An 18,082-nucleotide genomic window follows, 5' to 3' on the forward strand; every position below is an offset into this window, starting at 1 on the left:
CCGCTCTTCCCCGCACCCCTTGATATTACGAGTATTAATGTCCAGAAATAGCCAGTTTGTCACTTTGATCTTCAACCAAAAGTACATAAAAGTTAGAGAAGATGCAGACATTTAAAAAAAAAGATAAATGGGTTTAAAATCTAGTGCAGCTTCTTTTCTCAAAGTATTCTTGGCATCCTGTCTGGGTACCTGATTGGAATCGTGTCGATGGAATACATTTTTATAACCTGTCGTTGCTAAGTAGAGACAAGAGTGATTGTGACGTACAGTTCTTGATTAGCACAAATTTTAATGCCCATGGTAATTACCACGCCTTTTCAAGGATCCATTGATGGAGGGTGTGAACGCTACAGTATTGGTGGTAACAATGACAATGAGCTAGTGCAGGATACGTAAGTGGACTCGCATTCGACACGAGAGCGTTTCAAATCTTCGTACTGCCATCAATATTTACTACAACCTGATTCTTGGAAAGAAAAAAATAGTGGCAGCCACTGATACTAATAAAAAAAAGGTTCAAATGGTTCTGAGCACTATGGGACTCAACTGCTGTGGTCATCAGTCCCCTAGAACTTAGAACTACTTAAACCTAACTAACCTAAGGACATCACACACATCCATGCCCGAGGCAGGATTCTAACCTGCGACCGTAGCAGTCGCACGGTTCCGGACTGCAGCGTCTAGAACCGCGAGACCACGGCGGCTGGCACTGATACTAATACTATTTATTTATATAAATGGTGTTATTACGGGTTTCGAACGCACACGCTAGCCTTTCGACGGCTGTTTCCAGTGAACAAAATTGTTCAAATGGCTCTGAGCGCTGTGGGACTTAACTGCTGAGGTCATCAGTGCTCTAGAACCTAGCCGGCGACCGTAGCGGCCGTAGCAGTCGCGCTGTTCCAGACTGTAGCGCCTAGAACCGCTCGGCCACCCCGGCCGGCTCCAGTGAACAGCCTGTGTGTTAGAAACCGGTAACGACAATATTTGTGTAAATAAGTAGCATCATCAACACTGGCTGATCGTTGGTTTCTTGTATGCGAGAATCAGTATTTTGTACAGAGCCACCATCTCAAAATATAAGTTTTCGAAAAAGTATAATCCATATTTAGGACCGAGCGAGGTGGCGCAGTGGTTAGCACACTGGACTCGCATTTGGGAGGACGACGATTCAATCCCGTCTCCAGCCATCCTGATTTAGGTTTTCCGTGATTTCCCTAAATCGTTTCAGGCAAATGCCGGGATGGTTCCTCTGAAAGGGCACGGCCGATTTCCTTCCCAGTCCTTCTCTAACCCGAGCTTGCGCTCCGTCTCTAATGACCTCGTTGTCGACGGGACGTTAAACACTAACCACCACCACCACCAACATATTTCGATTTTTCATGGTTTCCCAAAAACGCTTAAGGGGGCGGACAGGATGGTGGTCGAAATAACTCGAATTTTTTTGTTATGGAATTCGAATAAATATACATTGAAGAATTATTTCACAAAATATTAAGCACGAACACCAAATAGTAACGATTCTGTGAGTGTTTGAAGCCGAGGGTGCAGTGTCGTTATCGATGCTACCACCAACACCAACTTTGCTATTTTAATAATTTTTGGCCTCCCTTGAAGCAAACTGAATTCTCTTCAGTCAATTGTAGTTTATTTTTTTACGTTGCTATTTAGCTTTTTTTTGCCAAACAAAAGGAGTCCTAAAATGGCCATTTTTTCAAATATTTATAATTTCGCAATCTTTTTTTTTTTTGCAAATCCCTACGATGAACTAAAATTACATCTGCAAGCATAAGGGTGATACGTTAATTTCATGTTTCAGATAACCACAACGGGAGTTACAGCTACAACCATCGATCTACCTCCTTACATAGCTGCCTAGGAAAAATCGCAATTACATAGTGAAAATATTAATATTTTTCAATAAAAATGAAAATAAAAATGTCATTGTATACTTTATTCATTGCAGCAAATTCCATTTGTGTACTACATTCCAGTATGCAGAAAAAAATCCTGAATTTCAGCAATATTTTCGTCCGTCAGCCTGTTGTTCCACCATAAGGGAAACGACAGAATAGTTCCTTTGAGAGAAACAAGGCCGATATTCTTCCCCATCTTTCGGCAGTCCCCGTTTAATCTCAGTCTCAAAAGACCTTATCGTCTACGGGACGTTCCTTTTCCCTCCCTTTCTTCCTTCCATGGTGTGGGCATTCAAATACTTGATCATGTGCTGAAGTACACTCCCTACCACGCATTTACATAGTTATTCATTACAAACATACAAACACTCCCGTCACGTGACACCATGAGTAAGGAAGAACCGATTTCAGTACTTCGTAGCACGAGTGCTGTTCGGAAAGTAAAGTCCGGAATGTCTAGAAATGGAAGCGAGAGCGAAAATCCGATGAAGCGTTGCACAGATGTGTCGGGTACCCTGTCGATCGCATCACGTCGCTCTTCTCAGTTCTGAGCAGACAGTGAGCACACCTAGAGCAATAGCATCTCCCCATGAGTGCCGCCTGCGAGGTTTCGCCTGATTTCATGCATCCTCATATAACGTACCTGTCATGCAATTCCTTCTTCTTTGACAGTTCTCGGCCGCACACTGTAGGGGCAATGCGGACGCCGCTACAGCGGTTTCGATGGAACCCGCTATAGTGACCCGAATTAGCTCCCTCTGATGGGCATCTCCGCCCACATGAACCAGTGGCTAAGAAGGCAATATTTTGACACAGACAACGAACTGCATAACAGCGGAGAGAGGTGACAGAAAGCACCTTCTACGACGCGGGTATTGGAAACTTGGTACAATGCTACGACAGATGCTTAAGTCGATGAGGCAACTTTGTAGAGAAGTAGCTGGAAGATGTAGCGAACTGTTGCACATAAAACATTTTTTATTTTCAGAACGGTTTCCATTTCACGACCGATGAGACCTTACTTTCCGAGTAGCCCTCGTATATCGCATAGCTTGTAGCAGAATGTTGCTGCGTGTAACTGCCGGCCGATCGGCTGTAGCCCATCCCTAAAAATCTGAAATAAGAAGGTGCGGACGAAGAACTGAGGATGGCTGCTCCCGCACACCGCTACTTCGCTAGCCGTCTGCCGGCCGCGGCGCCGGTGAGAGGGGAGCTGTTGCGTGATATTTCAGAACTGCTGCCAGTACAGCCCCTGCTGCCAGTACAGCGGGCAAAAGCGCGGTTGCGGACGCAGCGGCGGGCGCGCGCGCACTGCCTTGGCTGGCCCGCCGGCCGTGTTTGCGGCGCAAACAGCCGCCTAATGTGTTGACTCTGCGCGCCGCGCATTCCGCCACCGCCGCCGCGCTCCGTGCCATCCGGGCCGCGGTGATCAGGTGCCGCCACGCAATCACTACCGACCTCACCCCGCCCCGCCATGTCCTCAAGGCGCCATCTAGATTCCAGAGTGCCAGCCTATCCTTTTCGGACGGGTTGTAATTACCCTGTGGCCAGGAACGACAGGAAATAACTAAATTTTACATTGAGGTGACACAGGTCATGGGATACGTGCTAATATGGTGTCACACGCCCTCCTGCTTGGCGTAGTGCAGCAAATCGACGTGGCATGGATTCAACAAGTCTTTGGAATCCCCTACAGAAATCTTGAGCCATGCTGCCACTATGATGACGAAGTCCCATACTCCATTACAGAGCCTTGGGGAACGATGCGGGAGACCCGCAATGCCGTACTAGGCAAGGTCCTAGTGGAGGTGGTTTGCCGTTGACTTCCTCCGACCGTAATGGGGGTGAATAATGATGATGAAGACGACAACACAACACCCAGTCATCTGGAGACAGGTGAAAATCCCTGAACCGGCCGGGAATCGAATCCGGGACCTAGTGCTCGGGAAGCGAGAATGCTACCGCGAGACCACGAGCTGCCACTATAGCCGTCCATAAATTTGAAAGAGGTACCGGTGTAGGAATATGTGCACGGACTATCTCTCGACTGTGTCCCACATATGTTCGATCGGATTCATATCGGGCGATCTTGGCGACCCAACTATTCTCTCTAATTGTCCAGAATGTTCTTCAAACCAATCGCGAACAACTGTGGTCCGGTGACACGGCGCATTGTCATCCACATAAATTTCAGCGTTATTTGGAAACAAACTGTCGCCAAGGAGCCGAAAATAACCATTTGCAGTCAGTGCTCGCTTCGGTTGGACCAGAGGACCCAATCCATTCCATGTAAACACAGCCCACACCATTATGGAGCCACCAGCAGCTTGCATAGCGCCTTATTGCTAACTTGGATCCATGGGTTCTTGGAGTCTGCGCCACACTCGAACCCTACCACCAGGACTCGTCTGATTAGGCCACAGTTTTCGAGTCGTCTACGGTCCAACCGATACGGTCAAGAGCCCAGAAGAGTCACTGTAGACGATGTCTTACTGACATCAAAGACACTCCCGTGGGTCGTGTGCTGCCATAGCCCATTAATACCAAACTTTGCTGCAGTGTCGTGACGGATACGTTTGTCGTACTTCCCACATTGATTTCTGCGACTTCTTCAAGCACTGTTGCTTGTCTGTTAGCACTGACAGCTCTCTGCAAATATTGTTGCTCTCGGTTCTTAAGTGAAGGTCGTTGGCCGCTGCGTTGTGCGTGGTGAGACGTAATACCTGAAATCTCTATTTCCGAAATCGAATGTCTCATGCTAGCTCCACTACCATTCCGCGTTTGAAGTCCGTTAATTCCCGTTGCGTGGCCATAATCACGTCGGATACCGTTTCACATGAATCATCTCAGTGCAAATAATAGCTCCGCCAATGCACTGCCCTTTTATGCCATATGTAGGCGATAATACCGCCATATGTGTACGTTTAGATCGCTATCCCCAGACTTCTATCACTCAGTGTATTATGGCGCTTACGGGACATACTAGAAGCAGTTCACAATTAGTGTGCAGCTGATTTGGATGTATACAAGCTGCATAATTTAGGACACAGAGCAGCAACAATGGGAATACTAGTTGGGCATTGAGTTGAACTAAGGCTGTATGACAGGTACTGGTACGTCTTTCCATGTTCTATGAACTCTGCGCCGAATTCATCAATCAAAGTGGATGGCGAGTGGTGGCGTGACAATCTTTGAGCACAGGGGGACCAGACTTTCTCGATGTAGACGGCTCTGGATTATGATCTAGTTAGGGCAACATCAACCACCTTCTGTGTCGAGGTTATTCAGTACGGCACGAGCAACATACGGCCTTGCTTTATCATGTTGGAATATGACGTCACAAATGTCTCGAAATGTTCAAATGAACCATTAACCTTTTCCGATTCAGAGCCTTAGCTCATTTGGCATAATGATTCCCCCCCCCCTTCCAAATTTTATTACTTTCATTGTGTGACCTCGTTTTCCTTCCTGCCGATCTCCACTGTCTGTCCGAAAACTTCATATACTGGTTATACTCCCGCCGTATAAGCGATATCAGCACAATAACAACTGTAAACAGTAGCTGTCCATCGGACCAGTGACTTTTGGGCAGGCAGCTTTAAGCAGGGGAAGTGCGACTGTAGTGTCTCAGCTGAGGCCAACGAGAGAGACAGGCAGAGGTGGGTGCGTCATAGCACATGACACAGTATCTCTTGCGAGTGCGACAGCCGTTTAGCCGGCCGGGGTGGCCGACCGGTTCTACGCGCTTCAGTCTGGAACCGCGCGACCGCTACGGTCGCAGGTTCGAATCCTGCCTCGGGCATGGATGTCTGTGATGTCCTTAGGTTAGTTAGGTTTGAGTAGTTCTAAGTTCTAGGGGACTGATGACCACAGCAGTTGAGTCCCATAGTGCTCAGAGCCGTTTGACAGCCGTTTCCCGCGAGGAGCGAGTAAACTACTTCAGACGGTCGTATAGGTGCTACAATTAAACTTTCCTCGAAACAATTAAGTCTCATCTTTATCTAGGGCAATCTTGAAAGCTGAAGACATGAACTAAAATTTGTGCCACGTGTTCGAGTCCCGGCCGTGCCACAAATCTTAATTCATTTCTTCAGCTTGCATCATTATCGCGTTTCAGACGTGCTTAATAATTCTTGACTGGTCGTTCAAATGCATAGTACACGACGAAGTTAAAATCTTTAGCGGGTACCATTTCAATTACATATTGATTTCCGGAAATCTCTGCACGGAGACGAGGGTTCGCAAAGTGTAGCGGATAAGCCGACTAGTGTGACGTCACAAGTTCGTTGCAGGGCCCGTATATCTCGCTGGCCCCGGTCACAACAATGTTGAGTCACAAACAGCACTGCAGCAACGTCTCTAAATAAGGTGTCCAGGACGTTCTCCAGAATATTTTAAACAACAGGAACATTTGTGCCGCATTCCTTGACTCCCGAACAAAAAACAACGCGTGGACGCCTGCCCCGACTTAAGTGATGGATGAAATCAGCACGCGTGACGTGGCTTAGCGCTATCTGCACGAACCTGGCACAAAACAATAAAGTGCAGAAATTCAAGTGAAGGGTCAACGTTTTTGAGGACATAACCGATGTTAAAGTCAGTGTAACGCGGGATCAGAACGACAGCCCAAGGAAGGATTTATCTGACAGTTACACTCGAGGCGAGGGGGGTCGAGGTGGGCAGCGAAGGGAAAGTAAGGTCCAGTTGGAAGCGAAATGGAAATCTCAGTGGAAATTCACTGCAGTTTTGCAAAGATTTGTAGGACAGTGTCTCTAGTGTACCCGTCGATCGTGTCACGTCTTTATTATCAGTTCTGAGCACACAGTGAGCACGTAAAGATGTCTAGAATAATAGTATCTCCCGCCAAGTATGGATGTCCTCTGAGAGGTTTCCCTTATTTCAGCTCAACATAACATAAATGTCATGCGTTTCCTTCTTCATGGCAATTCAGGGCCGCACATTGCAGCGTTTTCGGTGGGAAGTGTTTGATCAGACACGTTACACCGCAGACCTGGCTGCTTCTGACGTTCATCTCTACTCACATGAAACGCTGGGTATGAGGACAACATTTTGGCACAGACAACAAGATAAAGATCAGCGTAGTGACTTTGCAGAAAGCACAGGCGGCTGCCATCTATGACGAGGGTATTGGAACGTTGGTACAGCCCTCCACAAATGTCTCAGTCGGAGCTCCGACTATTTAGAAAAGTAGCTGGAAAGTACAGGTAATTGTTGCCAATAATACATTTTTTGCTTTCACCGTGGTTCCCAATTCGAGACTGACCGGACCTTACTCTCCGAACAACCCTCGCATATAGAACACGCGAGGCTTTAAAACCACCATCTCAACTTTCCCGCATTTTTTTTTATCAGTGCAGTCTTGAAGCTTTTCGGACTGAAGGGGTACATCAAGTCAATTGTTTCTAGCAGTATATGCTCTAGCAAATCCCAAGGCCGGAGTATGCCATGTGTTTCATGAGTCGATTTTTCGTGGTCGTGCTTAAACAAAAATTGCAGGAGAAAAGCATGCAACTGGTGACGATATTGCATTGTGCAGAAATGTGAAAGGGTAAAATTAGTGTGTGTGTGTGTGTGTGTGTGTGTGTGTGTGTGTGTGTGTGTGTGTGTGTGTGTGTTTGTGTGTGCGTGTGACAGAGAGAGAGAGAGGGAGAGAGACAGAAAGAGAGGAAATGGAAGGAAGAAAGAAGAAAATTCAAGACAACGATAAAAAATAAAGAAAATTATTTTAGAGTCATAAGTGCAAGAAGTATGACAGATGCTACATTGTTTCATGCGGTACTATGTTCTAAATTATTACCGCTAGAAATGCTATTTCGTTTAACATAAATGCGATAACACGTTCAGATTTGTATGTTCCCCTTCCGGATCCCAAATCTTAACAACTGTTGCTTATTCATCCATTCCTGTTACTGTTTCCCTATAAAGCTGAATGATTAAAGTGGGGCAACAGAGAGGCGAACGTCGGTTCGAATCGGCGCTCGTGTGAGGTGCATGGATAGCAAATATTCACAGCATAAATACTATAGTCTGCTGTTTCTTTTAGCAATGGATCACAGGCGTTTTTCTAGAAAATGTTAGGTGCCACTCGAATCCGGTACACTATTGAGGAATACACAGGTAGCAGAAATCTTGTGAGCGGAAGCTAGACACGGACGGTATGTCAGTGGGCTGTTCCAGAAAGGCGGCTGCCCGGTAGGCGGGTGTGGTGTGGAGGTTGCCGCACTGGCGATCGCCAGGAGCTCCGCTCGTCTTCTGCAGAGCAGTTCAAAATTATTGAAAAAGACGTTTCCATCAGGGGGAATAGTAAATATTTTAGGAGGTGGTAGTATAGTCTTACCTGAATAAAAAATTCTTCATAACTTCAAATTCACTCTTTACGGAGATACATCGACTATCATTTTTGTTTTGAATTTGAAGTTGTGCTTGAGTTAGCATAAATGAATTTTTCAACTGTGATTCTATGATTTGTCTGCCAATGTAACTGCGTCGTTTAAACGTCCTGGATGTATTTACAAAAGCTGAGTACCAAATTCAATACTGTATATTCGTCTCTTCACTAAACGAGGAAACGAACAAACGTGTCGGTGTTGCACGTTCAGGCATATGGCGGATATTACGTGCGCTCGGCGTCGGTCCTCACCATTTACAGCGGATTCGGCACCTTCTAGAAGGAGGTGAAGGCAGACGGTCGGAATTTTGTCGTTGGATAAAAGCTGTCCTTCCTTAGATTTGAATATTCAACGATCTCTGCGCTCTTAAGGATCCAATGGATTCCAACATAGTTAATTGGAAATCACCGAGTAATCCTCTTAATACTGTTTACAGATGAGGTCACTATTCATTCGTGGCTTTATTAGTAAGATTCGTAATTTGCTCCAGTACCCAATGGAAACTCACATGCCGTTGTGGGGATAGATTTTAAAGAATGCTTCTCTATAAATGTGTCTTATGTTAGACAATCAATTGATTATATCAGTTGTATTATCGCGTCGCCTTACTGGGCTCTGTTATAACTCAATAAATAAATAAATAATAAAAAATAAGGAACGACGCACCATGAAGGAATTATCCGAATGGGACGGAAATCACTAGATGTGATACCTATGTGCATATAAACAAATCATTACAATTTCAGAAAAATTGGATCAATTATTCAAAAGAAAGAGCTTCAGAAATTGCTTAGTCCATTTCTGCCTTTATGCAAGCAGTTGTTTGTCTTGGGATTGGTTGATAACGTTGTTGGATGTCTTCCTGATCTTTTCGCTGGTCATCGGAGCAAGCTCGAAATGGGAATCATCACTGAAGATAATTACACTCCATCAGTATGATCCCAGAAAGATGGAAAGACAGAAATGATGACGTTTCTTGCTCGTCAAGGGCCATTTTATATTTTTGCCCGTGGGAATGGTTGAAAGACCAGAAACTGAAGGTTCCGAAAAGTCTGCGACTTACGGTCGATTCAACGCTGCTGGCGCGATGTACGTCACCAAGCTGACACCTACAAGTACGAATATGTTATTAAGATACTATTACTTACGGACAATCTAAAGATAATAAGTGCGCTGCTGAAACATGCAGAATTAAAATGCAGGGTTTTTCAAAAAGATTGATCCATTTTCACAAGATTACACCTTTTACATGAATGCGTAGACCTGCAGAGTTGTCATATATTTTACACGCGTTAACGTACAAACTATTGGTACTTTTTACAATTACGTTTAGGATCAAAATTTTCATTTCCCTTTCACAGGTGTTCACTGGGTCTCCACAGGACGCACGACAAAAAATCAAACGATACTCAAACGATACCCACATTTTTGCGAGAGTGTCTAGAATTATTCCATTCGCTGCCATTGCTATGCGACGTCGCAGTTCACTCAAAGCTGTTGGAAAGGGAAACAAATAGAAGACTTTTCCAACCACCATACTCTTCCCCACCTCAAAAAGAAGAAGAAAAAAAATTACGCACTGTGGGATCAGGTGACCTTGGAGATAAATTGTGTAGTGCGAGATATACTGCAACGGGTGTTAAGTGCGGATAAATCGTACATTTTGGGCTAGGATAGTACCTCCAAGAACATGTGGCAAGAGCAGGCCGCTAATGCTTATTTTCCCCCGCGCAACAGATCAGGTGGACGCAAAATAGTTAATCTACTGGCAGGAGCTGTTCAGTTAGTGGTGCAGTTAAGGCCAAGCAGAAAATATCAGGCCATGATGTTTGTGCTATGTTTGTGGGAGGACTGACCGACGCAGAGAAAATCCAAGGAATACACTGATGTGTGAACATAGGAAGGTACTACATACACAGATATCTACACTTATACTAGTTAAACCCTGTGCATACCCCCATTATGACCAATGTATCGTTGAGGTGGCTCATCATTAAGAAGTGCTCGTACATACACTTTTAGATCAAATGCAGTTTTTAAAATGGAGAACGTGAAACACCTTTGTTGCTGTGTTATCGTCATGTTGAATCGACGAACGGTGAGTTATGAACGAGGGAGCGAGCGAGCTAGCCCTTACAGGGAGTCCACGCTAGTAATCACATGAACAGGCAACACGGAACTGGCGTCAGTATTTGCTGTTGACCAAGATGTATATAAGAAAGTTAGAAAATTTGGAAACGTATCTGGAACAGTAAATAGGAACTTTAGAAAGAAGACACACAAATTAGAAAGATACCAATCAACGAAAGAAGCTTTGTAAAGTAATGGACGTCCCCACACTACTCTACTGCAGTGAGTTGTGTGTCGTTTACATAGGCGACAAGAAACTGCGGTCCAGGTAGCTGACATGAGATTTCTTATGGTCGTGCGAGACTGTATCAGGATAGAGAGATTGAGAAATGGATACATTACGAAGAAATTAAACGTAGTTAAGAAACAAAATAGAAGACAACAGAAGGAAACGGGGTGAATATGTTGATAGAATGAACAGTGGCAGACAATCTTACAAAGCCATAAATTATATACGGGAGGTCAAAGAAGTGTGGGAAGACTAAGAAAGAGATGAGCACTGTAAATCGTAAAGGCCCAATATCTGAAGTGCAAGAGGAGGTGTGTAGAGTTAAAATCCATCCCACGTTTTTATTTCCATTCATTTAGACGGTTTAGTCTTGTGAAATCGGATGAATTTCTCGGAACGTCCTGTATTTCTGGTAATGAACTCTGAAGCACAAATCGTAATCAACACTGAAAATGTCGTAAGACACTGGCCTGGAGCAACTCTACAGCGCGGAGCGTCGGCTTACCTGGGTCGGCGTGAGGTGGATGAGGCTGGCCAGGTGCTCGCGCTCCGGCGCCGACAGGTACTTCTGCTGCTTGAACCGCCGCTCCAGCTCGTACACCTGCAAACACGCCCACCTCACTCACCGCTCGCTGCGCTGCTCGCACCGCGCACTACGCTTCTAGGTAAAAGCAGGAGAACAGCAGCCGCTGACGGATGATAGATTACTTAAAATTTTCAGGAAGCAGTATTCAGTGAGGAATCTACACTACTGGCCATTAACATTGCTACACCAAGAAGAAATGCAGACGATAAACGGGTATTCATTGGACAAGTATATTATACTAGAACTGACATGTGATTACATTTTCACGCAATTTGGGTGCGTAGATCCTGAGGAATCAGTTCCCAGAACAACCACCTCTGGCTCTAATAATGCCCTTGATATGCCTGGATATTGAGTCAAACAGAGCTTGGATGACGTGTACAGGTACAGCTGGCCATGCAGCTTCCACACGATACCACAGTTCATAAAGAGTAGTGACGCGTATTGTGACGAGCCAGTTGCTCGGCCACCATTGACCAGACGTTTTCACTTGGTGAGAGATCTCGAGAATGTGCTGGCCAGGGCAGCAGTCGAACATTTACTGGAAGCAGAAAGGCGCGTACACGTAACGTGCGGTCGTGCATTATCCTGCTGAAATGTAGGGTTTCGCAGGGATCGAATGAAGGGTAGAGCCACGGGTCGTAACACGTCTGAAATGTAACGTCCACTGTTCACTGTGCCATTAATGCGAACAACAGGTGACCGAGACGTGTTACCAATGGCACCCCATAACATCAAGCCGGATGATGCGCCAGTATGGCGATGACGAATACACGCTTCCAATGTGCGTTCACCGCGATGTCGCCAAACACGGATGCGACCATCATGATTCTGTAAACAGAACCTGGATTCATCCGAAAAAATGACGTTTTGCCATTCGTGCACCCACGTTCGTCGTTGAGTACACCATCGCAGGTCCCCATCTGTTGACTCAGGGATCAAGACGTGGCTGCAGGATCCGTTATAACCATGCGAATAAGATGCCTGTCATCTCGACTGCTAGTGATACGAGGCCGTTGGGATCCAGCACGGCGTTCCGTATTACGCTCCTGAACCTACCGATTCCATATTCTGCTAACAGTCATTGGATCTCGACCAACGCGAACAGCAATGTCGCGATACGACAAACCGCAATCGCGATAGGTTACAATCCGACCTTTATCAAAGTCGGAAACGTGATGGTACGCATTTCTCCTCCTTACACCAGGCACCACATCAACGTTTCACCAGGCAACGCCGGTCAACTGCTGTTTCTCTATGAGAAATCGGTTGGAAACTTTCCTCATGGGAGCACGTTGTAGGTGTCACCACCGGCACCAACCTTGTGTGAGTGCTCTGAAAAGCTAATCATTTTGCATATTACAGCATCTTCTTCCTGTTGGTCTAATTTCGTCTCTGTAGAACGTCATCTTCGTGGTGTAGCAAACTTTAATGGCCAGTAGTGTAGGAATATACTCAAGTCCTCGTAGGTATCTCTTAGGTACCCCGATAAGAATATTAGACTATGTACAGCGTTTGCATTTAAGCTGTCTTTCTTCCCTCGATCCATACTCAAATGGAGCGAAAAAGTCTTATTATGTGGCAGAATGGGACGTGCAATCTGGCATACACTTTACAGTGGTTTACATAGTATGGATGCGGATGTAGCTGTAGAATAATGGAAGGTAAATTGAAGAAATATCTTAATACATTCTACTGAGTCGTCACGTAAAATGGTGAGAAACCGTACACAGAAAGGGCGCTAAACGTCAAGCCCAGCCTCCAGAGAGGCGCAACATAGTTATGAACAGACGCCCTCGTTTACTGGACATTTTTTCTTGTTTTTGCCCACAGTACCACCACTGAAAGTTACCAGCCCTACACTCTTCGCAACACAAGAACCGGTACATATATTCAACTGTCAGAGGTATCAGAACGGTTTTCGTTTATAACTTTCGACTCTTTCGTTTCCTGTACAGGCATCCTTACTTCAAATTAATACATTTATAGTTCTCCATGATCCTCATGATCCTCAAGTCCTCAAGTCTGTAACACAATCACGGAATCACTGCGTCTATACGTACATTTACAGACGGCCGCGCATATAACTTTGACGCCTTGTAGTTTCTTTGGATGACATTTCCTGACATGGGTTCCTATTCAAAATACGATGTACTCAAACCCCTCTACAAGTCCTAGAAGTATCTAACGGGAATTTTCGACTACCCTGTAGGTGCGACATTGACACTTCGTGAAAAAAACCCACAAAGGATCCCTCTAAGACTTACCACTCTGGCAAAACTCTCGGTGGAAGTCCTATAAGTCTGTAATGGGAATTTCCGACCACTCTGTAGGTGCGGTATTGACACATACGTGAATAATACTGCAAAGGATCCCTCTAAGACTTACAACTCTGGCCTAACTCTCGGTGGAACACGCCCACGTTTATTGAGAATTTTAAATTTGTACTTTTACAGAAAAAAACCTGCGAACTAGCCTGGAGCTCCTGTACGTAGTCAGCCAATTGATAGATCTCTACTGCCAGTTGCCTGCCTGCACGTAAAGACACATATTTAAAATTCTCAATAAATGCGGGTGGCGATCAACAACGGTTTTGTCGAATTGAGAGATCTTAGGGGAACCCTTTGATAATTATCCATGTATGTGTCAATGTCTCATCCCTCAGCAATTTCGAAAAAGTAACACTTTAACTCTGTTGCACAGTATGCTTTAGCCATTGTTTACTGGATTCGTGACTACACCAATGCTCAGAAATAGATCAGTGCAAGTTAACAGCGTACTGTGTTGCCGCCCAACCTCTTCATACTCAGCATACAATGAGGTGAAAACAGTCATGGGATGCCTCCTAATATCATGTCTGACATCCTTTTGCCCGGCGTAGTGCAGCAACTCGACGTGGCATGGACTCAGCAAGTCGCTGGAAGTCTCCCGGAGAAGTACTGAGCCATGCTGCCTCTACAGCCGTCCATAACTGCGGAGGTGTTGCCGGTACAGGATTTTGTGTACGAATTGACCTGTCGATTAGGTCCCAGAAATGTTCGACGCGATTCTTGTTTGGCGATCTGGGTGGCAAATCATTCAAAATGCCTCTGAGCACTATGGGACTTAACATCTGAGGTCATCAGTCCCCTAGAACTTAGAACTACTTAAGCCTAACTAACCTAAGGACATCACACATATCCATGCCCGAGGCAGGATTCGAACCTGCGACCGTAGCGGCCGCGCATTTCCAGACAGCGCCTAGAACCGCTCGGCCACAACGGCCGGCTAAGTACAAATGACAGCTCCGCCAATACACTTCTCTTTTATACCTTGCGTTCGCGATCTACTGCCATCTGTATGTGTGCATATGGCTATCTGATCACTTCTGTCAGGTCAGTGTAAGACGTGACACTCCAACAAATAGCATCATTCTGCCGTGTCTTACTGTAGTGTGCACTTCGAGATGCGTCTAGCACTTTTGGCGTTGATGTCAAACTTAGTTTGGTCAAGGTATTTAGCCACATTAGCGTCCATTATGGGTGACTTTAAGCAAACAAGTATTACGTTAGTAAGCAACAGCGATAGTTTCCCGAACGCTAGAAGCAGAAGTGGCCCAGTGTGGCGCCTATCCCAACGTTGCCAGCTGGCTGTGAAAGCAACGATTGGAGAATGCGACGTGGCACAAGGACAGGGAGCTCATTTGCGACGTCGCGTTCACCGTTCTCTTCTGCTGTAGAACGCATCAAGCAACCGCCTTATTTGTACACCACTACGAAACGAGCTCGCTATCAGACACACACAAGTTGAAGAGCCAAGAAAACTGGTACACCTGTCTAATAGCGAGTAGGGCCACCGCGAGCACGCAGAAGTACAGCAACACTACGTTGCATGGACTCGACTAATGTCTGAAAGCAGTGTTGGAGAGAACTGACACCATGAATTCTGCAGGGCTGTCCATAAATCGGTAAGAGTACGACGGGGTTGTGATCTCTTCTGGACAACACGTTGCAAGGCATCCCAGATATGCTCTATAATGTTCATATATGTGGGGAGCTTGGTGGCTTGGTGGCAAGCGGAAGTATTTAAACTAAGAAGAATGTTCTTAGAACCACTATGTAGCAATTCAGGACACGTGGGGTGACGCATCGTCCTGCTGGAATTTCCCACGTCTGTCGGAATGCAGAATAGATGCGAATGGTTGCAGGTTATCAGACAGGATGCTTACGCACGTGTAACCTGTCAGAGTAGTATTAAGGGTCTCGCATCACTCCAACTACACACGCCCCACAGCATTACAGAGCCTCCACCAGCTTGAACAGTCCTCTGCTAACATGCAGGGTCCATGGCTTCATGAGGTTGTCTCCATACCCGTACATGTCCATCCGCTCCACACAATTTAAAGGAGACTCGTCCGACCAGGCAACATGTTTCCAGTCGTCAACTGTACAATGTCGTTGTTGACGGGCCGAGGCGAGGCGCAAAGCTTTGTTCCGTGCAATCATCAAGGGTACATGAGTGGGCCCTCGGCTCCGAAATTACGTATGGTTTTGTTGAATGGTTCGTCAGCTTAGACTTGTTGATGGCCGGCATTCAAATCTGCAGCAATTAGCGGAAGGGTTGCACTTCTGTCACGTCGAACGATTCTCTTCAGTCGTCGTTGGTCTCATTCTTGCAGGATATTTTTCCGGCCGCAGCGATAGGAGATTTGATATTTTACTGGATTCTTGATATTCACGGTACACTCGTGGAATGGTCATACGGGAAAATCCCCATTTCATCGGTACCTCGGAGAGTCTGTGTCCCATCGCTCTTGCGCCAACTATAACGCCACGTTCAAACTCTCTTAAATCATGATGCCTGCCATTGTAACAGCAGTAACCGATCTAACAACTGCGCCAGGTACCAGTTGTCTTATACAGGCTTTGCTGACGGCAGCGCCGTAATCTGCCTGTTTACAATCTCTGTATTTGAATATACATGACTGTGGCAGTTTCTGTGGCGCTTCAGTGTATAACACTTGAGCGATGTTAACTGGGCGTCCCTATGATAGGTCTTTCCTGTAATACGTACAAACCTGAGAAGATGGGGAGTATAGTAGTAGCTGTCCACAAGGAGATATGCGCTGGGAACCTTGAGCAGAGTTGCATCGCAAGAACAGACGATGGCAGATGGGTGCACTTGTTGCCTCAGTAAAGCTCTTGATATGGACCATCACTTTTCCTTGATACCATTTTTCCCGAGACGAGTGAATTATGATGAATATATTCGTAATTTGGAAATTTGTGGTAAGGTCTTATGGGGCCAAACTGCTGAGTTCATCGGTCCCTAAGCTTACACACTACTTCATCTAAATTAGACTATCTTACGTTAAGGACGACACACACACACCCATGCCCGAGTGAGGACTCGAACCTCCGAAGAGGAAAGCCGCGCGGACCGTGACAAGACGTCTTAGACCGTTCGGCTACCCCGTGCGGCGAATACATTGAGACTGGTGCACTAAGTAAGGGTCATTTACATGTCCATGACTGTAAAATCAGTGAATAGGAAAGTTAAATATATTTAAAAAGGTAAAATGTAATGCGATATCTGTTGTGTCGAATACAGAACCAGCGATTTGGTGTATCAGTGTTCGATAATGTTGAAGCTTAGCTGCTGTATTTCAAGTCGTAAGCTACAAGGGCGTTTCCATAAAGAAAAATCCACTATTTCACTTGAAATGTAAGCACTGCATTGAATTAATCTTCAAGTCTTTGATACAAAATCACAGTTTTTTACTACTACAAACGAAGGTTTTGCAGCTCGTGTTAGCACGCTGTCCGCTCCCCCGATCGCTTTAAACATTGTCTCGCGCCTTTCTACTCTCACATATGCTTACGTAAATGAATTTCAGAGACTGCTGCACCTGTCTTTTATTCCAGTTTTCGCATTGCTAAACTCTGAATTAGGGATGAGTTTGATTTATTAAAACAGCCACTTCAGAATCAGTACGAAGAGTTTGTTGGGAAAGACAGGTGAAAAGAAAAAGAACCGGTTCTGTTTTGACATCTGTCCTACTAGTCAGAATTACCCGTGTCGAAGGCCGCGTTATTTAGATATCGCTTTATGTTGCTCGGAATACGCGAGAAGAAAGGAGGAGAGGAGGCCGAGAGTGGGGAAGCGGCAGAAGTAGGGAGAGGGAGAGAGCGTGGCATGCAGTTCCATGGGACTGGCCCGCCGAGCAGACGGAGGAAATGGAGTATTTAGACGGTACAGCGTGGCTTGAGTACCGATCCACTGAATAAGGCGCACCGAGTGGGTCGGCGCAACTCCTAAGAACAATATTTTCGTACTGGTAGGGCTTTTATGTTGAAGAATCTGACATTTGCCCGTTATTTTCCTAATCTGTGTATCTTTGGTAGAAATCCAGTGGCTCTACACAGCTTCTCAGATTTCAATGAGCCTCCGCCGGTTCGAAAGCTCTCGACTCTGCAAATGCTCTTTTTTTTTTTTTTTTTTAAAGGAAAACTTTGTAACGTCTGTATCAACAAAAGTTAGTCAGTTTCATTCGTGCTTCACATTTAAGTGGCCGGGTGAAGCTTTCGTCGGTCCGCAAACTGAGTGCTCAGGGCGCGACCGATACGGCGGCGGCGAGCGTATAGCCGTATAGCTTGCAGCGCGTCGCTAAACTTGCAGTTGACGCGCTCTTCCGTTGCTAGAGACCTCACCAAGAACGGCAGTTGTGAAATTTTCATGTATGCTGACGGTAAGGGAAGTTCGGTCAAGGTTACGCGTCCTCTAAGAGTACACACTTTAAGCCTTTCAGGAATTCGCTAGCCATTACTACAGT

The 18,082-nt window shown here is 45.7% G+C and overlaps 1 protein-coding gene across 1 annotated transcript in view; it reads right to left on the bottom strand.

Moving 5' to 3' along the window:
• LOC126359997 (homeobox protein Nkx-2.4) overlaps positions 1–18,082 on the bottom strand; it is a 281,826-nt gene that overhangs the window by 100,562 nt on the left and 163,182 nt on the right. Inside the window, exon 3 of the mRNA XM_050007673.1 lies at positions 11,191–11,286. Within this exon, the coding sequence (XP_049863630.1) occupies positions 11,191–11,286 (96 nt within the window). The remainder of the gene's footprint in view (positions 1–11,190; positions 11,287–18,082) is intronic.

Source organism: Schistocerca gregaria, chromosome 1, assembly GCF_023897955.1.
Source record: "Schistocerca gregaria isolate iqSchGreg1 chromosome 1, iqSchGreg1.2, whole genome shotgun sequence".
Classification (NCBI taxonomy): Eukaryota; Metazoa; Arthropoda; class Insecta; order Orthoptera; family Acrididae; genus Schistocerca; species Schistocerca gregaria.